At 41.1% G+C, this 26491-nt stretch overlaps 1 protein-coding gene across 1 annotated transcript in view; it reads left to right on the top strand.

Moving 5' to 3' along the window:
- Positions 1–26491, top strand: part of ELMO1 (engulfment and cell motility 1) — a 484527-nt gene that overhangs the window by 131968 nt on the left and 326068 nt on the right. The window contains exons 8-13 of the mRNA XM_077775357.1: positions 2905–3004; positions 10303–10539; positions 18585–18629; positions 19641–19691; positions 22455–22577; positions 23981–24109. Coding sequence (XP_077631483.1) covers positions 2905–3004; positions 10303–10539; positions 18585–18629; positions 19641–19691; positions 22455–22577; positions 23981–24109 — 685 coding nt within the window. The remainder of the gene's footprint in view (positions 1–2904; positions 3005–10302; positions 10540–18584; positions 18630–19640; positions 19692–22454; positions 22578–23980; positions 24110–26491) is intronic.

A 26491-nucleotide genomic window follows, 5' to 3' on the forward strand; every position in this document is an offset into this window, starting at 1 on the left:
TGTCTGAGAAGTCTGAGCAGAGTTCTGGAGTATTTGAGGAAGTGGGACAATCTCTAGATGTTGCTCAGGCCACTTGGATTATGGGCCCATTGAGTGGGGAACAGAATCATTTTGCCTTCAGATAATTAGAGAGCATAAATATATATTTTTTTCTAAAGCAGTTAAGGAAGACTAATATCATTTCTATTCTCAGCCTCAACTAGCTCCAGGGGATATAAAGAAGAGTTTGATTCCAAAAGTGTGTGCTTTCCTTTGTCACTGCCTGGCCCATTGCTCATGCTGTTAGTCACAACAGTGAGGCAGTGTTTTGCCTGTATGGAGGCCATGGACGCCATTCTCGAATGCCGTGAATATGGGGGTCTTTTTGTGGTTGGGGTCTTTTAACATGCCAGGTATAAGCAGCTGGCAACTATTAGTTATCATACATTTGTTTTGCCCTCTTTTAAGTAAGAAGGAAAATAAATTAGCTAATAGTGTTTACAGCTATTGATATAGTAAAAGAATACATCAGCTAATATTGTTTACTATGAATACTATTCATTATTATGTAATAGTGTTTTCATCATAATACTAATGCCAACACACTCTATTAATAAATCTTACTAATTGCTTTTATACCTGGCTCTCTTCTTTTTCTGATGCAATTTACTTATTTTTTTTTTTTTTTTTTTTCCCCCTTATTGTGTCCTTCAAGTAAATTTGGGCTTTTTGGTTTGGGATTTATTTGGGGGGCATGCCACATAGGGGGCCCCTGTAAGATTGGTATTGCCAGTCTGTGAGTCTGGCCTGAATGGGTAGGCTTTCTTTGCATTACACCCCTCCTGAACCCTGGCTCCAAGAACAGAGAATCCTGGAAGGCAAACATTTGAAGATCATGGACTTTGCTTATTTTTCTAGATCACTTTTGTGTAAAGATCATAGCTAACAGTCACATGTTGCTATATATACACCACACACTGCTTGAAGAGCTTGAAGTATGGTAGCTTGTTCTATTTCCCCAGAAATCCTGAGTGAGGTATTGCCACCACCAGTGTCATTTTGTTTTTAATAAACAGTGCATGAGCAGGGAGAGTGGAAGAGGGGGAAAGAGAGGAGAGAGGGAGAGAGAGAGAGAGGAGAAAGAGAGAATCTCAAGCAGGCTCCACGCTCAGTGCAGAGCCCAACACAGGGCTTGATTTCATGAACCATGCGAAAGAGTTGGACACTTTAAACTGAGCCACCTAGGTGCCCCATCACCATCATTTTTAATAAATAACAAAACTGAGGCACAGAATGCATCAGTAACTTGCCCACTTAGAACTAGAGGGACAAACTGCTGTCTGACTCCAGAATCCACACACATAATCATTTTTATCTGTTTTTATCTGTTGCATCCCATCCTCTCTGATCCCTGGGAGCTTTGGATCATAGTCTTTTCCTGAGAGCTGCTGCCTCTTCTGTAGGTTTCTTTCCTGCATCACAGCTTCAGAAGTGATGCAGGATTCCCAAGGTCATTACTGAGGCTGGGCTGAGAGCACTGGGAAGAAGGGAAATTATGAAGCTGTTTTAAAAGAAACATGATTTCTTTTAAATTGGGTGGCTGGGTGGCTCAGTTGATTAAGCATCCAGCTCTTGATTTCAACTCAGGTCATGATCCCACACACGGTTTGTGGGTTCAAGTCCCGCATTGGGCTCTGCGCTGAGATTGCAGAGCCTACTTGGGATTCTCTCTCTCCCTTTCCCTCTGCCTTTCCCCTGCTCGCACTTTCTGTGTCTCTCTCAAAATAAATAAATAAACTTAAAAAAAAAAAGAAACATGAGACTGTTTTCTATACTATTAACTGAAAATAGATGGGAAGATTCAATATAAACATTCTATGAGACTTTGTAGTGTAGCAATTATATATATGAGTTTACAGATTCAAATTCTGAACTAACTTTATTTTTTAAAAGCCAAGCACATGAATCTGTGAGGTTGCATAGTGTGCAGAAATCCTGATGGGCATAATTCAGTATACTTGAAGACAGTACTTATCTTGAGAGTTAACATTTACTATGATGATAATTTACAGTAGAGGTGAGTTTCTGTAAAAGATTCTGAGTGTCTGTTAAGTGTTGTTTTGAAAGCATTAGGAACCAGTATATTGTCTGATAAGGGTCATGTGTGGAACTATTTGTATCATCTTTGTTTTGATTTCTAACCCACACATTAGACCCTTCCTACAGCCTTCCAAATCACAGCAAGTCTATAGCCTGCAAACAGTCATTATTTCCACAGATATTCTATAAAGCCTATTAATAACATGCTGTCCAGGGTAACACAAAAACGAATATGCTTACTAACATATATATTTGTATCTATGTGTTTGTGTGTGTACACACTCACACACACACGTATATGTAGACCACTTGAATCCTGTGCAAAGTGCTAATACTCTTCATAGAATTATTTCTAATTATTAGATACCCATGAATAATAAAAGAAGCACATTGCCCTCTCTTGGTTTCTCTAACTTTTATTTGCTGAGAAGCTTTCTTTATTCTATCGTTTACTGAATGCTTATATACTACACATGTGATTAAGTGCTCTACAAGCAGCCCTGTGATTAAATAGGTATCACTATTCAGATTTTCAGCTAAGACAGAGGCTCAGAGAGATTCGCGAACTGCCCAGTATGAGATAGCTTACCAGAGTGAGAGTCCGTGTGAGCCCAGGTCTGTCCCACTGAGGCCCTGGCTTGTTCCCTAAAACCTACCTGCCGCTTTGCCATGGACTCACAGTTTTTAGGAAGTTTCCTGTGGCCTAGTTGCTTCTCTCAAGGATCTTTTATAATTCTGCTGTATCCACTCTTCTAAAGTTTTCTCACTTCTGCATCTGTGCTTGTGCTCAGCTCTCCATCTCCATTAATCCTCTCTGTTTTCCAGCTTTGGAGACATGCTCTCCTTCACCCTGACAGCCTTTGTTGAGCTGATGGACCATGGAATAGTATCCTGGGATACGTTTTCAGTGGCGTTTATTAAGAAGGTAATACAGATTGTTTTTTTCCAAGGCTTAAATTACTTTCATAGATATTTTGCTCTGCTTTGAGGATATTTTATAGTTGTTTCTTATAGTTCTTTGTGTTGTGTGAAAATGTTATGAATGTGGGGGTCTGGACACCTAACTTCTAGGCGGAGATGACATTGTCTTCCCACCAGGATCATAAGGGTGTGCATGTGAGAACCCACGGTCAAGGGGAATCAAAGTGTCAAGTTGTTTACACTACAGAAGCAGTCCCTTCGGAGTCCCTGTACAGGACTCGGTTGTTCTCAAGACCTAAGGAGAGTTCCTTCTGTCCTTCTTCAACCATTTGCCCTCAATCAGGTTTTCAGGGAAAGGCAAAGAGGAAAAGTGCTAGTTTCCTACATACTTGGGCTTGAAGCAGGGATATAAGAGAAGGAGATGTGCTTCGATCCATGCTGCTTAAGACAAGCCCAACTACCTGTAATCATGGTGCAATAAATGTGGCTGGGATTGGCTCCTCTTTCTTTAGGAGGAAGGTAATAAAGGGACGGACGAGATGGACCTAGAGTGGGAGCAGAGGGCAGAAGAGCTCCCGCCATTGCCTGAGGCTGGGTTGTGTAAAGACACATCAGCAAACTCACAATTCTGTTTCCAGTCTTTCCACAAAGAATACATAGTTCTGACTTTCTAACTATTAAATATGACATTATTCATGGGTTAGTATTATTAATTTGTTAACTTATATTTCCTCTCTTTGTATTTGTGAAGTGGCTGATAAGGGTCCTGGCATTTTTCTCCCTGCTGCTGTTTTGAGAGTGCAGAGATGTTTGGAATTCATAAATTTACTTTATAAGTATAGATTTCAGGGAAGGGTTATATAAAATAAAGAGTTTTAGAGAATCTGTGCAAAAGCTGGAAAGCCAAAGCAAAATCCAGAAGAGTCACTTGAATCTTTTAAACCTTGTTATTTTAAACCATGTTGAAATCACGATAGACTTAGAGAAAAGTTCCAAAGAACAGTACAGAACATTCCCATATACCCTTCATGCAGCCTCTGCTAGGCTAACATTTTGCATAGTGATGATGAAATTACCAAACTAGATCATTAACAGTGGTGCAATACTATTATCGTTATTCGATTTCAACCATTTTTTCTACTCATGTCTTTTGTCTGGTTAAGGGCCTGACCCAGAATCCCACATTGCACTTAGCTGTCATGTCTCCTTAGAGTCTTCCGATCTGACAATTGCTCAGTTTTTCCTGGTCTTTCAGATGGCTTTGAAGACTACTGGTCAGTTATTTTGTAGAGCATCCCTCATTTTGAATTTGTTTTGTATTTGATGTTTAAGTTTATGCACTTTTGGCAAGAATACCACAACAGTAATGTTGTGCCTGCCTCAGCACATTGTATTGGGGTACATGATGTCGATATGTATTTTTAATGTGATACTGACCTTGATTACATGGTTGAGGTGGTATCTGCTGGGTCCACTCACTGTTAGTTCTTTTCCTTTTGAAATTAATCTTGTGGAAGATACTGCCTTGAATCAAAGGGCAAAAGAGAGCCCCTAGATTGTCAAATGAGGGTGTTGGAAATGTGCGACCCACAGATCGAAAGCTTGCATTGTGGTGCATATTTATTTCAGATAAGAGCTGATTAGGAACCCAGGGCCTTCTCCACAGACCTGAATTCTCTTTCCTTGTGTAAGGGCATAAAGCCAAAGGAGATGATTAATGGGAACTACTTGAAAAGGAAGCCTCTTTTTGCCTCTCTTAGTCAGGGGTGTGAATTGCTAAAAAGAAAAGAAACAATTGTGGATGAGAACGCCAAGGAAACATAAGCAGTGAATTATGAATGTGAAAAACAAATTGCTGTGTTCTGTCTTTCTAGGATTAAAGTTCTAGAGAAGTAAGTTCAAATCTGAAGGTACTGTGTTTTGTGGGTTTTTCATACTTAATAAAAATGTTAATTCCCTCTGGATTTACAGCAGGCCTTTCTCTTCTACATCCAAATTGCCTTGCCTGTCTTTTGTTAGAGCCTCTTTTGCTCTAAAAACAGTGCTGTTCTGAATGCGAATTCCTTAAGTTGTATTGTGCTTTCATCCACAGTATCTCTTTTGATCTCACAGCAATACTTTCCAGAACAGAGCAGACTAGAACAGAACAGAACAGAACAGAACAGACCGTCTCACTATTCCTGGTCAGGAGGGGAGAATGCAGTGGTTTGGGGAGGTTAAGTGATGTCATAGGGAGTGGAGTGTCACTGGCCCCACGGTTAAGGGCTTCTTCCCCCATGCCATGCACCTGTGCTTTCATGTGGTGGGAAAAATAGCTCCTGAAGACTGGTTGAACCAGTATCGCCTCCGTTCAGCCCTCCTCAACCTCACTGGTAAGGAGTTAAGTGATTTCTGCTGCTCTCCATTCTCCTTGGATCTTGTGTATGCCCCTGAGCAAACACTTACCACATTTCTGCGAATTCTTTGTTTTTATTACTGGCTCCCAATAGACCATGAGTCCTAGGAGGCTGGAATCACTACTTTCTGCATGACTTTACCCTCAGGGCCTGGCACAGAGGATGACCTTAATACCTTTCTGTGAAATGAATGAATGAAACCTGTTTTGGAAGCATTTTTTTTTAACTCTAGAACTTGAAAAAAAGAAGGAGTATAGTGACACTGTATTCAACTCTATTTCAGTTGCGAACAGACAAGAATTTGAAAACTTTTTCATCAAATGATATGAAAAGTGGTTAGAGAGAATGACAATAATTTAATATTCTAACTACGTAAAAAATGTTTCTTATTCATTGAAATTAAATTAAAAAGTCTAAGAAAGCAAAGACTAGCAATCTTGGCAGTTTAAATAAAAAAATTAAATATGTTCTCAAGAGGCAGTACATTTAACGGATTTCATGTTCTCCTCCCTTGCTGTTCTCTTTCCTTTGCATTGCTACTTAGATCTCAGTCCCTTATGTGAATCTGAAAAATGATCATCAGAAAATAACTTTATAATTGATAGTTTTGTAAGGTTAACTTTTTTTTATTCATTAGCTGGATCAAATTCAGCACTTTGACAACCCAGGAATTGTATGCAGGCAACTGTCTTTTAAATGGAGCTTTATCTAGACAAAACTCATCTAGGACATGCCCTGACAAAAGATGCTTATCTCTGTGGTCCAGACTTGGCTTCCTATTAATGCCAAATTCATACCACTTTGGAGAAATATTTTTTCCCTGCCATCCCCTGTCTTCTTCTCTACTTTCTGTTTTCTTTTTTTTTTTAATTTTTAAAAATGTTTTATTTATTCCTGAGAGAGAGAAAGAGCGTGAGCAGAGGAGGGCCAGAGAGAGAGGGAGATACAGAATCTGAAACAGGCTCCAGACTCTGAACTGGCTGTCAGCACAGAGCTTGATGCGGGCTCGAACCCACTAACCATGAGATCATAACCTGAGCTGAAGTCAGACACTTAACTGACTGAGCCACCCAGGTGTCCCTACTATCTGTTTTCTTATGTGTGGATGGAGATTCTAGTTTACAAACTTTCTCTGCAATAAACAACATCATTTTATAAACATTTAGAAAGGTAGGAATCCCTTGATGACAAAATGTAATGTTGCTTTTTAAAGACTTGGCTACTTAGCTTCCTAAGGGTAGGAAGCTATGGAGAAGAAAGGGAAAAGAAACAAAGTAAAACAAAACAAAAAAAACTAGAACTTTCTATGTTACCCTTTGGTTTTCCCCTAGCCAAGTATAACATCAGTTCCTTTTCTTAGAAGGGGTGTTTCATACAAATGCTCTTATGACCTTAGTTCTGCAGGAGGGCCTGGTTCACCCTATGAGTTTTCAGCGCCTGGACAGACATCCAGGCAGTTCAGTTTAGAAACTCAGTCATTTTCACCTCTTAAAAGACTTGAGAGATTTACAGACCTGTGTGCAGATAATTTAAAATACGGCAATGGAGCTGCTTGCTCTCTGTGGTTCTTTTCAGTTCTGACAGCATGGAAGAATTTTAAGATCTCATCCTAAGTTATTCTAAGAAGTATATATGTGATGTTAATAGTTTAACAGATGCACGCACTGTGATGCCCCTTAGCTTCTTAGAAGCCATGCAAATACTCCTCCGTATGATTTAGGTAACATTTAAAAATGAATGCAAGCATGTGGAGGTAGTATATATAATTATTGCTAACTCTTCTTACCTCTTCTCTCTTACAGCACAGGCTTACTTTCACATAGCTGTGCTTTGGCTTAGGGCTGGCTCACCTGCGTCGGCCAAAAGTAGAGTAATGGAGCTGGAAATAATCTAAAAGCAAAGAAAGTAATTGTTTCTTTGGGGGTGGGCAAGAGAAGTTAAAAATTTAACCAGAAAATCTTTACTGTTCTCTAAGTATACTAAGATCTATAGTTATTTAAAGTAGACATAGAGAATCACACTTGTATTTTGACGAACTTGTACATGAACAAACAGTTATTACATTCGTTCAGTCAGCCCCGATGCTTGCTTATTACTACTCATTAGATGGAAAGATTGGGTCATTTGAATGTCTGGTTAGAACCACTGAGAGGTAAAGGGAGAAGCTAGCGGTTAGTTTAAAAAAGCCACTAGTATTACCACAGAAGTCTACTTAGACTTCTAACGATCTGGGCATGCCTGCTCTCTGCCAGGCAGGACTCAGCTAAGGGTGTAACACAAAATGTTCCTTTTGTAAGCTGTATAAGGATTGCTGAAATGATAGGTTCTATCTCTCACAGAAGAGGTGAAGTACAGAAAAGATTAATTTTAAAGATTATTTTGATGAAGGTAAAGGATTAGTTTTATGGGGGAGAAATTGACAGAAATGGCAAATGGAAATGGAATATGTATGTGGAATTCAAATATGCCTGAATTAGAGCAAAGAACACAAAGTGTCATACCAACATTTGAGCAAGCCCTCTGGGAGCATGATGGTCAAGGATTTGTAGAGAACTTTAAAAGAAGGTATACTTTGTATTAGAAAATACTGAGAGTTCTGGTTGGATATTTTGAGAAAGGAAATCCTTTGAGAAAGGATATTTATGGAAGTGGAGGATAAATGTGTGTTAAAGGGGAATCTTGAACATAGAGGAAAGTGAAGATGTGGTTTTAGTAATTTAGGAATGAGTTGGACCCTGGGCCAGTGTTGTGGATGTACAACTGAATGCACATCAAAGGGGAGACATCACAAAATGTGTTCATCAGAATAGAAAATAGGGAACTGGGACTATAATCACTAATGATTATGGCAAACTTGGAAAAAGGTGATAATTGAGAAAGGAGGATTAAGAAAACAATGAGATTGGTTTTTGCACCATTTAATTTAGGCTTGGTTGGAATATCTACGTGGAGTGATACTTTTGGATGCCGAGAATAAGCAATTAACATACTTCATAATAAATGCCTTTTTATCTTTCTGCCTTTGCTAGACTATAAGGTCCTTGAAATCATGTGGGTTTTGCTCATTTCTCTATTTCCAGATTCTAGGACAGTGTAAGCCTCTTTTATGGAACACAATCCACACTAATACTTGAATGAGTGAAAAGAGAGTGTGGAGGCTAAGGTGGGGCTGGGAGGTATTGACAGTAGGCTCTCAGGTGGAAGATTCTCCATGGAGTCTTGAAGGTACATCCAAATTTGCTAAACAGAGGAAAGAGAAGGAGCATGGAAGGAGGAGAGAGTTAGTGCTGAGAAAAATCAGAAGTACTATCAACAAAAATTTTTGTGAGTTCTTCAGGGTTTTTTTTTGTTTGTTTTTTAATATAGTACCAGGAATCATGCTGGGATAATGGAAAAGTAGTGTTGGTGAAGAAGTCAAGGAATTGACATTCTGTTTAGAGGGGGTCTAAGTGAAGTATTAAACTGTGGGCTCAGGATGAGGGTAATTGGATTTTTGTCAGAAAAAGATGGCCTTAGCTTGGTAGATTTGAGAGAGTGGAGCAGACTGTGAGGATTAATGCAAAGGCTTGCCAGAGACAGTAAACACATTGGAGAAGTTTATTAGCCATGAAAGGAGCTGAAGCGGTCTTTTGAGAATCTTAAAATTCTCATACTCTTCCTGTGCTTTACGCTATAAAATAATAGCTTTCTGGAATATAAAATCATAATAATACCATACTATACTTCTTCATGTCATCTGTTTACCACCCCTGAGATCCAGATGTATCTGAGGCCAGAGAGGGTATTGGTATCTGTATCCACTACCCTTACTTCCACCAGGGAGTCATTAGCTAGAAAGAGTTGAGATGGTTAACTGTGGTTGCCATGGGCACCTTTGATTTTTATCTTGTACAAGGATGGAGAGGGGATGAAGAGAAGGGGTCAATGGGACAGCAGAAAGGAAGAAATTAGTGTCGACGGGGGGAAGCAGCAAGTGTCAGTTTGTCATGGAACCAAATTATTTAGCTTTTAAGAAAGCAGTCATTATGTTGATGTAATAACAGCCTTTTAGTGTGAGTTGTCAACAGACAGTAATAACTTTTAATGAGGCCTCTAAAATAAACCCTTTATGGCACCCATGTGTTTGGGTTACTATGATCCATTATTCTAACCCTTATTTTACTTCCCTCTTACATTGTGATTTATTGTGTTTGAGGCCTTAGTGATTCATTCCTTAGGGAATATGTTTTAGTACTTAAGCTATTATTTTAACTTTTAGCACTGCTCATTTAAATGTTCTCCTGTTTGCTAAATTTGAGATGAGAAGAATGTATTTTAACCATAAGAAATTGGAAGAATGGGGGAAAGAGTGTTTCATTGTTGAATAACCAGGAGAGTAGCCAGTGACGATGAAGTTGCCAGTTGGACTGTGTTGACAAGTGTGATTTGTGTGAGTCCCTTAAGAATGGCAGGGTCATAATATGAACCTAAAAATCATGAATCGTGTGGGTGAAGGAGTAGCCTAGGAATGCAAGGGAATGGCTATTAGTACGTGTTGAAATTACCGTCTTAGAGAAACACAGGAGTCCTCACAATATATATGTTGAAATCATCTGCCTCTGAAAGCTAAAACCCAGAAGAACAATCCCAGAAAACTCAGACAATAATTCTTTGAAGCTGTTTCCTTTTTCAAGTTGCTTATTATTGAATTATAGAAATAAGATATAAATAGTGCTTTGTAATATGTATATGAGCAATCATCGCTGACTTGATGTGTTCCTTTCTATTCTGCTATAATTTCAGATACTTTTCATCCTTTGTATCTGGTGTTTCTTAAGTGAGCTCCTGATTTCCTTAGTTTGCTCCCTTCTGGAAGCTATGCTCTGTTTACCTCAAGTAGTCAGTGGTGTCCCCCTTGGATTTTCAGATAGCAAGTTTTGTCAACAAGTCGGGCATGGACATCTCAATCCTGCAACGGTCCTTGGCCATTTTGGAGTCAATGGTGCTCAATAGCCATGACCTCTACCAGAAGGTGGCTCAGGAGATTACTATTGGCCAACTTATCCCACATCTTCAAGGGACAGATCAAGAAATCCAAACCTATACCATTGCGGTGATTAATGCACTTTTCCTGAAGGCTCCTGATGAGAGAAGGCAGGAGATGGCGAATATTATGGCTCAGAAGCAACCTCGTTCCATCATTTTAACAAATNATTCTGGTACACAGCCACCATAAAGCCCTGGGAAACATTTTGTATTGGTTTGATTAAATAGGCAGAAAAGGAATCTTGATTTGGCTTATTATAAGCACACCATGTACCAGACCCATCTCCCATCACACTGAAATGGCATAGTGACTTGCCTGGGGGTCGGGGGCATGCCTGATCCCAGTACCTGGCTCTTCAGAGGCAATTGATTTTGATGAATACTGATAGATATCAGTAGAATTTAACTTTTCACAAGGCCTAATAGGACAGTTTGTTCTCTTAAGTTCTCAACAGTATTTTTCCTTAGTCATTAAAAAGTGTTTTCTGTGAGGAGCATTTTCATAGATAATTAGGAATTTTTAAAGATGGGCTTCTTCCTTAGGCTCAAGGGGATTACAGTGATGTTCAGTTTTGTATTTTGTAATGTATGTGTTTTATCTCTAGAGGCTTGAGCTCTAAGATGAGACCCTGACCAGCCTGCACGGTTTCTCTCCAACCTTAGGTAGTTAGTAAGGTTGCCTCTGAGAAGCGCTCCCCCCCCCCCCTGNGAAGGCAGGAGATGGCGAATATTATGGCTCAGAAGCAACCTCGTTCCATCATTTTAACAAATGTTATCCGAGCTCAGAGAGCCATCAACAATGAAATGGCACACCAGCTGTATGTGCTACAGGTGCTTNAATAAAACTATTTGGAGTTGCAGGTGGCAACAAACCCCCTGAGATAGCTCACACAAGACAGGGAATTTACTGAAAGGATACTGGTATACGTTATTGAACCCAGGAATGACTTAAGTAGCTAAGTCTTGACAAGGGTAGAAACTTTGGAGTCCTCATAACAGGCCTTTTCTCTTGTGTTTTGGTTGGCACTAAAGTGACTTGGCTCCCAGTTTCTACCACCCCTGGTCTCTCAGGACACTTCTGCCACTTCTCAAGAGGAAATATGATGGGCGTTTTTGGGTTGGGAATGCAGGAGGGGGCTGTGAGGGAATATTCAGTAGTTCTCACTATGCCATGAATGTTACCTGTTGTGTTTCGAACGTGAACTACCAAAGTGTATTAGATGTTTCCTTCATTTAGGAGGGGGGATGGTGACCAGGATGTAAAATTTTAAGTCACACAAGCTATGGATTGTGGCCTCAGGGAAAATGAGCACATGCTCTAAGATGATGATTTTGTGCGAAACCTCTAGAAATAATACCAGTTTCACATTTCGCTGAATGTGAAATGCATTATTTCTATAGCCTATGTCTTTTCTCTAAATCTCGAGGGCATACTTGTGCATTCGCGGTATGCTTTGCCAAAGTGGAGAGTTTCTTATTTGGCAAGTGCTATGCTGAGGGAACTCATTTTATCCTAAAAGCAACACCTTAAAATAAGTGGGTTCTTACCCAGTGTTACAGATGAGGAGAAGGTGTTTTGGGGACACCCCATGAACTCTTGCAAGGCCACACATCCAGCTTTAGATTTCATCCTTCCAAGGGCTGTGTTCTCAACTTTGCTTCTCCCTAAATTATTTCTAAGTGTAGCTCTCTGGCTGCTCTTTGTTTATGCCTTGGGTCCTCCTTGTTTACTATTTACTATGCGGCCTCCATGGGATGTTTGCTTCATTTGGAATTTCTGACTTCATTTTGGTGAAAAGCAAATTTGTAAATTAAAAAAATAAAAGCCCGTTGTTTTTATTATTTAAAAAATTTCTATTTGAAAACAGATTTTTAGAATGTGTAATATCATTGCCATGGAGACAAAAGTGGTATCCTTTATAATAAGTCCAGGAGTGTAGGGATACACAAGTCTAGTCCCAGATATACTTCATGCATCAGACAGAAAATCACACACACACACACACCCTGGATTCATGGCTTAAGCCTACTGGAGGAGAGGGGGAGAGAGCCGGCTGACCACTTACCTCCAGGGAACAGTGTTGTCCAGCCAGCAGTAGTAATTGTACCCGCCCACCCTCTCTCTGTGTTCCTGCCTCACAATGACGGAAATACATTCTCATTCAGTGCCAACTGCATTTTCTAGGCCATGTCTTTCTCTCTTGTCTTTTTTTGGGGAGATCATGACCCTTATGATGGTCTGACTCAGAGGTAGCCTGTTCTGACTTTCTGTATTGTTCTGGGTCTTTATAGGACAGATCAAGAAATCCAAACCTATACCATTGCAGTGATTAATGCACTTTTCCTGAAGGCTCCTGATGAGAGAAGGCAGGTAAGCTGGATTTCTTTTGTCTTAAGACTGTAGCCGGGGCTAGAAACTTAGGGGGCGGCGAGTCCCCTTTCCTTCCCATCCTGGGGACTCCTTGGGCATCCCTGCTGCTTTGCAGCCTGGCTGGCCAGCCTGGGGTCATTCGCAGATCCAGTGGGAACTTGGTGGAGATGCACAAGCCCTTGTCTGAGGAAGAATACTCGGAATGTTCCAGAGGCAGAGGCCTTTCATCAAATGAAACCCAATGTAGAAGCTGGAAACATAAAAAAGATGAAAGTGCTGCTGCTATGGTAGAAGCAGAGATAGAAGCCTGAGGCCTTCTGTCATGTCAGTGAGTGCTTCCTAGGGCCTGGGAGGTGTTTTGTCCTGCCTGAAAGGTGTCCTCCTTTGCCCATGGAGGTTTAAGATGGAAAGGACAGGAGGGAGAACACGCAGATTGCTGCCACTGGTTGAGAAAACTGTTCCTATGTCAGGGGAGCTCTTCACTCCATGACATTTCTGTTGTCCATGTGTGCGTGAGGCGGGGAGGACTGAACAACCCATTTCCCTTCCTGTGCACAAACAAGGGCGGGGAACCCTTCGATGGACCTATGTAAAACCTGTCCTTTGATACTGTCCTTCGTCTGTAGATCTCTGGTTCTTTTGCAGCGAACTACAGGATCATTATAGAGGGGGCTGTGGAAGAAGTGGAATTTTGCATGTCTTGGAACGTCGTAGCTTGAACCTCAAAATCCATTCCTGTTTTTTCCATCAACGTAACATGTATTGTGTTACCTTGCTCACAATTCACTTCTTTAAAACCGGGATGGAAATGTGAGATGTTTCAACCGAGAGCAAGTGTACCAGGAGCACTGTGACGGTCACCTCTGAATTGTTTTAGAGGACTTTAGAAGCTAGCATGCTACTGGACACCATGTCAAGAATTTTGTTTTTTTAATTTTTTTTTCATTGCCAAGGATTTTAAACCTTAGTGACTAAATGTGAGGGTTTCTGGTTTTTCATTTAGAATCGTTTGCTCATTCCTAGGGGGTTCTGTTTGCACAGTGAATGTAGTGACTTTATTGTTTCCTGTGTGTGGTTTGGTGTTGGCCTGAGCCAGGGATTGCCTGACCTCCCTAAACCTGTGCTCCAGGCTGGATTGTTCAGGGGAGCTTTGCTAAATGTCTAAATCTCAATGACTGAGCTCATAATAACCTCCAGCAGCCCAGCAGATGGCCTGGCAGCTCTCACATGCACAATCCTGACATAGGCTTTGGAAAAGCTGGAGCCTTCCACTGACCAGACCAACGACACCTGGCCAAACTGGTAGCTGGGTGTGGAGTGGGGGTCAAGAAGTCTGCTATTTGGTCTGACCTCATGGGCTTTTCCTTTTTCCTGTGGAAGAAGAGGTTGGATTTGGGGAAGCAAAAACTCATGCCCACCCCACGTGCTGTGTTTCACTTGGATCCCTAGATCTACACATGTGTAAGATGTATACACTTTGCATCTTCCTGGTACACCAAGTAGTACTCTTCATCTTCTCAAACGACTATGGAGAAATAGAGAATCAGATACCTATCTGTACTGACTCCAGAATAATGACATCAATGAAAATATGATGGAATAACAATATAACATTAGGTTTGGATTCTGTGAATCAAGATTTCATTTTTTGAAAAGTAGGCAATATGAGACTGAGATGACACTCATTGGCAATATAGTGCTATATTGATAATAAATCATGAAGGATTGTCTAGTAACATTACATAATTTAAGAAAAAAAATTCCACTGAGAAAGGTAGAATGTATATAATCCAGTCAAAAATCTAGACTGTAATTTTTTCTTTGAAATAAAAATAACGACAATGTAGAAAATTAACTTGGACTTTATAAATTGTGTTGAATTGAAGATGACTCAGTAACCTTTGTTTGTCAAGAAAAGGAATAGTATGATTTTTAATTTAAAAAACATTTTTCAGGGGATTAAGAGACAGCTCTAAAAAAACAATTTCAAGTACAAAGTGAAAAAAGTTTGATGTTATTTTCTGAAGGTTAGTGGATCCTGGGAAGCAGAAGATCATGCAAATTGGGGATATCACTTCGGTTCTACTATATATTTTTATTGGCTTTTCTTGTGAAAAAATTAAACGTTCTGAATTTTGGATAAATAGGAAAATTTACCAAAGCCTGCCATCAATGATAATATTTTGAGAGCTTGCCATGAGCTAGGATCAGTGTTCAAAGCTCTGTGTCTTATTTCATTGAATTCTTGTATCTTCTGAAAGCCTTATTATTGCCTCTTTACAAATGAGGAAACTGAGAATCAGAGGGAATAAAGAATTTGATCCAATTGCTGAACAGATAAGAGTCACAGCTAGAATCCCAATCTTGACCTTGCTCTGCTCTGCAGAACATCCCATTATCAAGGAGGCGTCACCCACAGAATTTTCTCATGTTTGCCGAGAGAAGAATTCTCTGGAGCCTGAAAGACACCAAGCCATTTTTCTCCTTCAAATTAGATTAAAACATAATCTAAACATTTATTTGTTGGATTTACAGGAACAGCTTTGCTTTTTTTTTTTTTTTTTTTAAGCCTTAAGACATTGGATAAATTCCACTTCAGTCAAAAAATTTTATTTATTTCAACTTCTCCTCCCAACTTTGGGCCAAACACATTGGTAGGACTCCATTATCTTGGTTTCCCTCACTTTTCAAAGTGTTTAAAATGAATTTGGATGGATTTTAAAAACCTCTTTCTGCTTTTACTGAAGAAAAATACCACCACGGTCAGAGATTTTTACTGGGCAGGCAGACTGGAGGAATATTTGTTTTGTGTTCATTGAGTGGGCCTTACTGAGAGAGCGCTGGGTTTAGATAGGGCTGGGGTAGAACTTCCAGCTTTGCTAACACCCCTGGGGGCTTTCCAGGTGTGGAAGAAGGTGGTGGTATGGGGTAGGGTTCTCCTGCTTCCCCACACCTCCTGGATGTGGGAGATTCTCCCTGTCTCTGCACAGGTGGAGGGAAGGGGTGCTTCTTACGTGGAGGAGGGGGCTCTTGGGGATGGGGGCAAATGGATCCTTTTCCTTACAACTAAACGCCATTATTCATGTTACTATTTTCATGGCATACATGTTGGTGAGGTCCCTTCCAGATTTCTCTACAAATATTTATTATTTTCATAATGTATTATTTAAACAAAAACTTTTTTAAAAGTTAAAAGATTTGTTGGGAAAATCAGAAAATACAGATTCAAAGGAAGAAGTCTGAAAGACTCCTCAAATTGCATGCCACAAGAGAGAACCCTTGCAACTAATCACACCTTGTGTGGCCCCTCTTCCTGCTTTCTTCTAAGCAAAGCCTCTTCTACATACGTGATTTTTTTTTTTAACCAGATGGAATCATACTACATGCACTATTTTTTTTTTACTGCTTTTAAAATGAAACAAGATTTTGTGAACAAAATCTTTCCATGTTAATATACCTATATCCATATTAAAATTTTTTTAATGTTTATTTTTGAGAGAGAGAGAGAGACAGTGTGAGCAGGGGAGGGGCAGAGAGAGAGAGATGGAGACACAGAATCTGAAGCAGGCTTCAGGCTTTGAGCTGTCAGCATAGATTCCTATATAGGGCTCGAACCCACAAACCAGAAGATCATGACCTGAGCCAAAGTCAGATGCTTAACCGACTAAGCCTCCCAGGCACCCCCCACCCCCCGCATATCCGTATTTTAATGTTTATTTATTTATTTTGAGAGAGAGAGAGAGAGAGAGAGAGCATGAGTGAGCACAAGCTGGGGAGGGGCAGAGAGAGAGAAGGAGAGAGAGAATCTCAAGCAGGTTCCATGCTCAGCATAGAGCCCAACATGGGGCTCCATCTCACAACCCACGACCGTGAGGTCATGACCTGACCCTTAATTAAGAGTTGGATGCTTACCTGACTGAGCCACCCAGGTGCCCCCCTACATCCATATTTATATCTACCTATACTTTTATATTTATATTATAGCATAAAATATTTTCCATGGACTCTCAAGTTTACTCAGTTTTCTAATGTTGAGCAACAATAACAACAAATCCATGATGTGGACAAGGATTTTTCTTTTTTCTCTCTGACCAAGTTACTGTTCCTTACGAGGGTAGTAGAAAATATTCTTTCATTTCCAACCAAACGCTATTGTCTACTCTCTTCCAGACATAGTGCTCTGGGCTTGAAATACAGAGATGAAAAGGATAGTCGTAGTGCCCTTAAGGTGACCATAGTCTTACGAGAAAGATAAATAATGTCAACAGATAATTACAACAGTTGCTGTAGGTATTGGAAATATATTGTCTTTTTAAAACAATTTTTATTTATTTTTAACTTTTTTTCTTTCATAGTTTATTGTCAAGTTGGTTTCCATGTAACATCCAGTGCTCATCCCAACAAGTGCCCTCCTCCAAGTCCATCACTCCCCTTCGCCTCTCCCCCACTCTCATCAGCTCTCAGTTTGTTGTCAGAATTCAAGAGTCTCTCATGGTTTGTCTCCCTCCCTCTCCCCAACTATTCTTCCCCTTCTCCTCCCACATAGTCCTCTGTTAAGTTTCTCCTGATCCACTTATAAGTGAAAACATGTGATATCTGTCTTTCTCTGCCTGACTTATTTTGCTCAGCATAACACCCTCGAGTTCCATCCACATTGCTACAAATGGTCAGATTTTATTCTTTCTCATTGCCATGTAGTATTCCATTGTATAGATAAACCACATCTTCTTGATCCATTCGTCCGTTGATGGACACTTAGGCTCTTTCCATGTTTTAGCTATTGTGGAGAGTGCTGCTATGAACATTGGGGTACACGTGCTCCTATGCATCAGCATTTCTGTATCCCTTGGGTAAATTCCTAGCAGTGCTATTGCTGGGTCATAGGGGAGTTCTATTGTTAGTTTCCTGAGGAACCTCCACACTGTTTTCCAGAGGGGCTGTACCAGTTTACATTCCCACCAACAGTGTAGGAGGGTGCCCGTTTCTCCACATCCTCGCCAGCATCTAGAGTTCTCTGATTTGCTCATTTTAGCCACTCTGACTGGTGTGAGGTGGTATCTCAGTGTGGTTTTGATTTGTATTTCCCTGTCCTATTTTAAAAATGGTTTATTTATTTCTGAGAGAGAGAGAGAAAGACAGTGTGAGCAGAGGAGGGTCAGAGAGAGAGGGAGATACAGAATCTGAAGCAGGCTCCAGGCTCTGAGCTGTCAGCACAGAGCCCTACACAGGGCTCGAACCCATGGTCCGTGAGATCATGACCTGAGCTGAAGTTGGATGATTAACCAACTGAGCCACACAGTTGTCCTGTTTCCCTGTCCTTTTTAACTTATTTAAAATTTCATCAATGAATAGGCTAAAATAGAGAATATTTTTTTCTCTTTTGGTGTGTGTCAATTAGGCAGTAATTTCATTTTTATAAAAGAAAATAAATGAAAAGAACTATAGGGTCCTTTGGTTTATTTGTTTTTCATTTGGTCCAAGAAAAAAAGAAAAAGGCCCTTCCTATTTGCTTTGGGAACCAAGCACTGCCTTCTGTGTACCACAGAAAGACAGGTTCCTTCCAGAGTGCTATTTTACTTGTTTCTCTGTGTGTCATTGTCCTTGCTTTCTTATTTTTAAGAGATTGGAAGGCGTTTTGAAACACCTCCCAGTATTTATGCGCTTTTCTCTGCTATGCAGTGGGTCAGCAGGGGTGTTTAATACAATTGTAACCTCTAACAGAGTCCTCTGAATTCCCATCCCTTCTTTTTTCCTACTTGCTTTCCTTTCTGTGGTGGCGATGGCGCCTCTAGGTTGGTGTAGAGAGCAGTGTTGACATCCTTGATTGTCCTCTGACTGTAAGTCCCCACATTCTGTTCCTGCCCAAGCCTGCCTGTGTGTCCCTCTTGCGCTTCCTTCCCGTGTTTTGGGTCCTCTTTGCTTCCTGCAAGTTTATTTTAACCTCGATTGAATTCATGGTTGTGTGTCTGCATCGTAGCTTGGTTTCTTCTCTTCTCAGTTAAGAGCAGCAACTCTAAAATCCAGCACATCCCTGCCCCAAAAGCAACATGCAGGTGTCTTCCTGAATATAAGCAGTATTTTTATTTTTGAATGTTTGTGCCAAGGTGTACCCAACTTTATAATTTCTCCTTGCTATCTGTTTCTCAATATTTAGAGTGTCTGTGAATCATTTCTTTTTGTAAAGTCACCCACAAATCTTCTGTGCTAGCTAGGCAGACTAAAACCCAAAACACAACTTGTAGAAATGAGGCCTAGCAATGCGGAGTGTGGGCTCTAGGAGCTTAGTAACTGCTCAGATACTTGTCATTCTCTAAAGTACCACTCGGGTCACTTGCATAGACTGTTTTCAAGCCCCGGGGTACGTACCACTCCCTCTGGTTTTTCACAGAGTAAGAAGACTTACTCAAATTTTAAATGCTTAAAATGATGGTTCTCTACTATGGGAATCTCCTTGAGAGCAGGCATGTTTCCTAGTGAAATCTCCCTGCCCATGTAAAGTCTAATAAAACCTGATGGGCCTTTGAAATGAAAAGCCGTGCCTCTCATTTGGAGCATTTGCTTTTAATTCAGTACTCACTTTTTCCTCGAAGGAGGAAATTCCTAAAAAAAAAAAAAGGGAAGTTTGTGGGTGCCAGATTTCCTTCCTCTGCTTTTGGACAAAGCGTTGTTATCAAAACAGAACATTCAAAAAGTCATTTGAATACCACTGCCTGTTGGAGTCTGTTCTTTCATAAGAAATACTGCTGATATACAGTTAGGAAGTACACCCAGGATAAAGCCATTGGGGGCCATGTTGAAATGGATTTTTCTAAACTAAGGTTTTGTGTGGGTGTCTTTTTTTCCAACAGGAGATGGCGAATATTTTGGCTCAGAAGCAACTTCGTTCCATCATTTTAACAGTGAGTACCTATGTGCTGTGACCACTTCGTGGGGTGGGAATGGTCTGGTGTGTTCATTTATCCCCTCTTTTGGCTTCCGTTTATGCTGTGTTCTGTGACTTGCTTCTGTCAGGAAGCAGTAGGAACTAGAAAGGAACAAGAAGTGTGCTTTTGGAATTGGAATAAAGAAGGCTTTCCCACAGGAATGGCCTCCTGTGATTGGAAGGAAGAGTCTCTGGAACTGCTCTAGAAAGACATTCTGGCAGGAAGGGGTGGAAATCTCTCCCAGTGGGGCAAGTTTATTACACTTACCATCATTCTAGCTTTACATTTAGGAAATCAGGGGCTCCATGGCTTAAAAGAAAATCCACTGGTGTGAGCTTATACTGTTTTTAATGAGGAAGCTAGCTGGAATCCTTCTCAGATTGACAGAAGTCCTGTAATTTTGACCATCATTTTCCTGGGCCCCTTTGCAGGACACAGGCAGGAAAGCCATACGTGGATTCCGCTTGTTAACTGCAATGCAGAAATGGCCTGAAATGGCAGTGGGAAAGAAGCCCTTACATGTTATGTTGTGAATGCTTCGAAATAAATCAAATAGCATGATTTCCTGAGGCCTTATCTTGACTTTTAACCAAAGGCTGGAAGAAACACACGTGATTGATTCCCAGCTTACCAAAGAAGCAATTTGTGTTTCTGTGGTTTCAAAGAGGAGTTCTACAATTAAACACACACACACACACACACACACACACACACACACACACACACATTCCAATATAGTGAGTCTACTGAAAATTTAAAACCTTTATGAGGGCAAATACAATAAATATTCTAGAATCCAAAGCCAATTGCAATGACTACAATTTGTCATCAAGTTTGATTTTAAATTTCCTGGCTGACAAGGATAAAAAGAAACAAACATATGAGTGTAATTTTCATTGTTTGATGTCACTGGGGATGACACACTTCCCTGACCTCCCCAGGAACTGGAATATGAAATGGGTGTTTGTTGAGCATCCCAGTAGATTCTTGGCCCAAGAAGGTATGGTAGAGATTGCAGAGGGATTCATGACATGGCTCATCTTTGTCCTGGCTCTCAGTGAAAGTGGAAAGTGCACTATCAGGTGTAGTTCAGTGAAGGGGTTTGTGTGCGAGGAGGAGGGTGGAGGGATGAAAGATGAGAAATGTTAAATTAAGGGCTTAGCCCATGGTTGTTACCTGGGTGTGGCAGTGGGGGTTAGATCACCCAGAATAGTCATGGGTGGAAATGGCAGTAGCCGTCATATCTGAAAGATCACTTAGCTTCCGTGGGACATCTTCTATGAGACTTTGATGGCTGGAAGTTCAAGGGTGATATTCTCAGGCAAAAACTTGGAGCACCGATTCTTTCGAGTCGCTAATAAAAAAGATGGCTATACACCTTGGATATGAGGTGCATACTATGAAGTAACATTCATTTCTGAAAACGGAAGGGTGTGGGTTTCATTCCACATCCTTGTCTCATTGCCTAGCTTCCCACCCACACAACACCAATATTTTGGTTCAGTGACTTTTCTCTCTGCCTCTCTTCTTTTCTTTTCTTTTCTTTTAAAATGTTTACCTATTTTTGAGACAGAGAGAGAGAGAGAGAGAGAGCGCTTGAGTGGGTAGGGGCAGAGAGAGAGGGAGACAGAGAATCTGCAGCAGGCTTCAGGCTCTGGACTGTCAGCACAGAACCCAACATGAGCTCAAACTCATGAACTGTGAGATCATGACATGAGTCGAAGTTGGACACTTAACTGACTGAGCCATCCAGGTGCCCCTCTGCCTCTGTTCTTTAACTGGCTATTTTGACATGGTACTCACAGCCAGGACATGGAGTCCAATGCATGGTTTGGGGGCACCTAGAGAAAGTTCTTTGAGATGGCAAGATGTGGTTGACTCTGTCATGTTCAAAACCACTGATTTGGGCAGTCATTTCACCACAATGACCGGTTGTTTGGTTGTTTGGCATTTTTAAGGCACAACCATGGTCTCTGCTAAAGAAGACCTATGTTAGGCCCAAGCATTCAGTCTCCTTCCTGACCCAGCTCCAGTGAGGGCAAAGGCCCACATATCTAGTCTCCCACCATTCCTTTTATTTGTTCCACTTTGGCTCTGTTTCTAAGGGGAAGGGTCATTTTGTTTTTCATTTAATTGTTAGCAGGCGAGTTAAGTTACACACATGCATTCCCTCCCTGCATTGTGGCGGTGGAGGGGGGTCTCTGGATGGTTTCCACAGCGAATTAACTGCAGGCCTCATAGATACTTTGCTTTTTGTTGCTTCTAAAACCCTTCCCCATTTAGAAGCGGGATAACGCGTCAGGGACTGTTTTAGGGTAAGGTGATGGCAAAATTGCTTACAAGATGTATGCAGCACTCGCTCCTCTAATGGTCTGCCAGGGATGCTTCTGTTGTAGAAATCCATAGCTCTTCCTCCTCAGGATACTCTTACTCCAGGCACACCTTCTTGATTAATATTGTGGCAATGACCAGCGGCATTCCAGTGCCTTCCTTTCTTCTTACTCCCTCACACAGTAGGTCTTTTCCTGGTTTCTGGCCCAAAAAGCAGGAATATAATGGGGCTCTGGAACATAAAAGCTCCCGTTTCTTCTGAAGGGCGGTTCCACCCACCAGCCTCCATTCCCCGTGCCTCCAAATGAAGGCTTCTCGGGCTCTACCTGGCACAGTGACAGGGGTTCATTGTTGTTTGCTTTTTTTTCTTTCTTTTTTTTAAAAATTGTTTCTGAACTATCTCCACAGAATGTTATCCGAGCTCAGAGAGCCATCAACAATGAAATGGCACACCAGCTGTATGTGCTACAGGTGCTTACCTTTAACCTTCTGGAAGACAGGATGATGACCAAGATGGACCCCCAGGACCAGGTGAGTGCTCATTAGACACCAGCAAAAGCACATACAGGAGAGAAAGTGGTTATTAAAAATCTTCTCCGGGGCTACTCTCAAACCAGGAATTTTTAAGTGATGATATTGTTTTATCATCATCTTAGAACTTGGGGGAATGCATTTAAAATTTAGGCAAATTAAGGATCAGGGAATGAAGCAAATGGAATACTTTGTTATACATCAAACACATGCATATTCTTCCTGTGTTGAATAAGAAAGCCTGATGTCACACGGCCGCGGATCTTGGCTTTTGGTCCCAATACCTTCAATGGTAATGGCTCTGGGGTCGAGTTCCGGGACAACCAGGGCCATTTGGTTGCTCCGTGTGGTATTGATTCTGCAGGTTGAGGAAGTGATTTCCATCCTCCAATCATCAATCCCGAGGGTGGGGGGGGTCCCAGGTGACACCTGATTTCTGGGCTTGTGTTTTTGTGGGCCGTTGGTCTCTGGTTGTTGTATGTGAGAGGTTATGCCTCCATACAGAAGGCTTTGGGGGAACTTTACTGCGTGAGGACAGAGTGAGAGGAAACAGCTGGGAGCCTGCTGTAGCACATTTTCAAGTTAAACAGCGCTGCAGCTTTGGAAAGGAAAACACTCATTATTGGCACGTGAGGGCCTGATCTACTGCAGATGTGAACTGCACATGTGAAGTGTGTAATGGCCGCAGCACATCGTTCGCGGCACGAGGCCACACGATTAAGAATGATGGAGAGGCTTTGAGAGGCTGTCCAACATGCCCCGGACTTTTGGCAAGGCCAAGTGTAATCATCCCAGAGAGATGAGACTGTCATCTTACCACGTCTAGTGACGGAAGGCAATGCATCCTAATGTGGAACGGCCCTCCCTGTTTGGAAATGCTTCCTTTTATTTATTTAAAACATACATTTTTCTCTTATTGTGGTAAGATATACATAACAAGAAATTTACCATTTTAGCCATTTTTAAGAGTTTGTTTCCATGAAGTCACTTCTTAGTGGAGTCCGAGATCTCTTGTCACTTGAACGCTGTTCATAAACCTCTGTGCCTCTCACTTTGTTTCGAAGTGTGGAAGTCCCAGGTTCTTGAACTTGGCTGTCTCCGAACCCAAGCCTTCCATCATAGTTGGGGCTCCATTTAGAACTTCAGGAGGCAATTGACACCAGTATTCCAAGTGACTTGGCCGTGAGGATCATCATGGAAGGTTGCCAGGGCTGACCAGCAGGCAGAGTGGCAGGGGAGCGATGCAGAGCCCCAGCTTAGAACATTGGTTGTCTTTTATCTGTTTTTCTTTTGCCTGAAAGCAGTGATTCATTTAGACCCTGGGGAAAGAGGGAGTGTATGTAATGTCAGACAATGAAAGCAACTCTTCCCTGCCCCTTTTTTTTTTTTTTTTATCCCCNCAGGCTCAGAGGGACATCATATTTGAACTTCGAAGAATTGTTTTTGATGCAGAGTCTGAACCTAATAGCAGTGGCAGCATGGAGAAACGCAAGTCCATGTACACACGGGATTATAAAAAACTTGGCTTCATTGTAAGTAAGCTGTCTCCAGTAAGTGCTTTCCTTCCAACATCAGGGGTCTGACCTCAGCCACACAACCGATGGCCCCTCCGAGCGTGTGGTCCTCTTGCGCCTCACAGAATAGTTTCCATATTTTCCAGATGTTTAGCTGGTTTAAACAGGATCACATGAAAATCTCTTCTGGCCGCAGCGAAGTGGAATAACTTGCACAAGTGTGACTAATACTGAGTTTGTTTATTCGGTTCTGATTAAGTGTAGTTAGCCCGGAATGCATCTAGACTTCATTAAATCCACTTCACAAGCTGCTTAGGGTTCTCTTCGAATTAAGCGGGTGGTGGCAACTGTGGGGTGGATCTTATTATTGGGTTAGTGATTGGATTACTTGCATACATGGATTTTGTATCAAAATCAAATTGGGAGTCTCCTGACATGTATTCACGATGAAATTTATGTGATTTATATTTTCCTAAAAGTTTTGCCTTGCTATTGGCACTTGCTGTGGGCTCCTAGATTTTCTTTTTTTCAGTTTACACATCAGAACATGGCTTGTCCTGAATATAATCTGTTGTTTTTGTTTCGACTTGGATTCCTTTCTTGCCTTTATCATTACTGCATTTTATCTGTGACTTTGAGCTAATTCATCTCAAATTCTGCAGGTGTAAAATTGGGTCTCCATTTTAGCCTCCATTGTAAATGACAAAAAATGAGATTTTGGCTTCAGGATTAGAAATCACCAGGCATCACTGTATTTTTCCAAATACGCTCTTCTTTAACACACATACATACACACATACACACACACAAATATTAATATTTATATACATCAGTATCATGTTTTATATGGTATTTGGGAAAATTCACCTTTCATGGGCATTGTCTTTGAAAATATTTCCACATGAGTTCATTTATATTGTTTTTCATTACTGAAGAGTTTTTCATTATTTGGATGGACTACAGTTGATTTAATCAAACCCTTTTACTGAGGATTTCAGTGTTTTGAAATTACCAGTAAGTCTATAATTAACATTTTGCTGCCCATTATTTATATACATTCATGTTCAAGTTATTAGGATACATTTGTGAGACTGTCATTTCTCTGGCATATATTTTTAAGGTTCTTGGTATTACCAAATGGCTTTCCTTTCCACAAACACTGAGTCATTTCCACTTTAATCCAATGGAACAGAGTGACTATTTGTTTTAAACTTCTCTAATGTTTCCTAGACTAAAAAAAATCTGATAAGTTCTTGTTTTTATGGTGATAATCTTATTATAGCTTTTCTAATAAGTATACTTGTCAAACATAATATTGTCCTTTGCAACTTACTTTACAGAGTACTGTGACATCATTTTTATATCATCATATCTCATATTTTTTAATGTTTACTTATTCAATTTGTGAGAGAGAGTGCCAGCAGGGAAGGAGCAAAAAGAGAGGAAGAAAGAGAATCCCAAGCAGGCTTCATGCTGTCAGCGCAGAGCCCGGCACGAGGCTCGAACCCACAAACCGTGAGATCATGACTTGAGCGTAGATCACGAGTCAGAACACTCAACTGACTGAGCCACCAGGCTCTCCCACATCTCATATTTTCACTGTTGCTGCTTTTGATTTTTTTAGTTGAATCTATTTTTTAAAATTTCAGCAAAAAGTTTCGTGGCTGAGGGACCACGTGAGATTTCCCTGTACTTGATGGTGTATTGATGGCCAAGGCTTGCCGGTGGCCCCAGACCTCTCCCACCCATCCATGCACTGGCAGAGCCTATATATCGGGGATGTGGCTGAGGGAATGTGGATGGGGCTCATGTTCTATCTCCCCACCCAGTTTTTACTTTTCAGGTTTTACTTTTGCATGTTGAACAAGGCCTATCCAAATCACCAGGGAAGCTGTGGAAAATCACCCGATCTCTTACCCTCAACTTATATCAAACTAGCCTGGGAAGAGATGAAGGCATGTGTATTTCAAAATACCCCCGGCTGATTCTGACATCTTGTCCCGGTGGAGAGCCTGAGTGTAGGGTTTGCCTGAGTTACTTCCATTTCGTTGTCTTCCTCTGCTACTACCTGGATTTCTGGTGCGTTTGAACTATGTAGAAAATGCACAGCTCTAGTTCTTTCTACATGCTGCCACCCAGGGCTCGTTGTGTCTCTGCCCCAGGTCCCTGTGGTTTTTGTCAGGGGCGTTTAGATCCCAGAATGCACAGTGCCATTTCTCCTTCTGGCCATATGCGTGAAGGACGAGGGAGAGAGGCAGACTGGGGGAAGAACACTTACCGGGACTTGGATTATTACAGGTTCTTAGGGTTATTACCGATCTCTAGGAAGGGTAATTGTAATGGGGGTGGGACATATGAAACATCTCCCTTTTTATTTTCATGTTCTGGTCCTGTGTGAAA

The sequence above is a fragment of the Crocuta crocuta genome, unplaced genomic scaffold (assembly GCF_008692635.1).
Source record: "Crocuta crocuta isolate KB4526 unplaced genomic scaffold, BGI_CrCroc_1.0 scaffold197, whole genome shotgun sequence".
Lineage (NCBI taxonomy): Eukaryota > Metazoa > Chordata > Mammalia > Carnivora > Hyaenidae > Crocuta > Crocuta crocuta.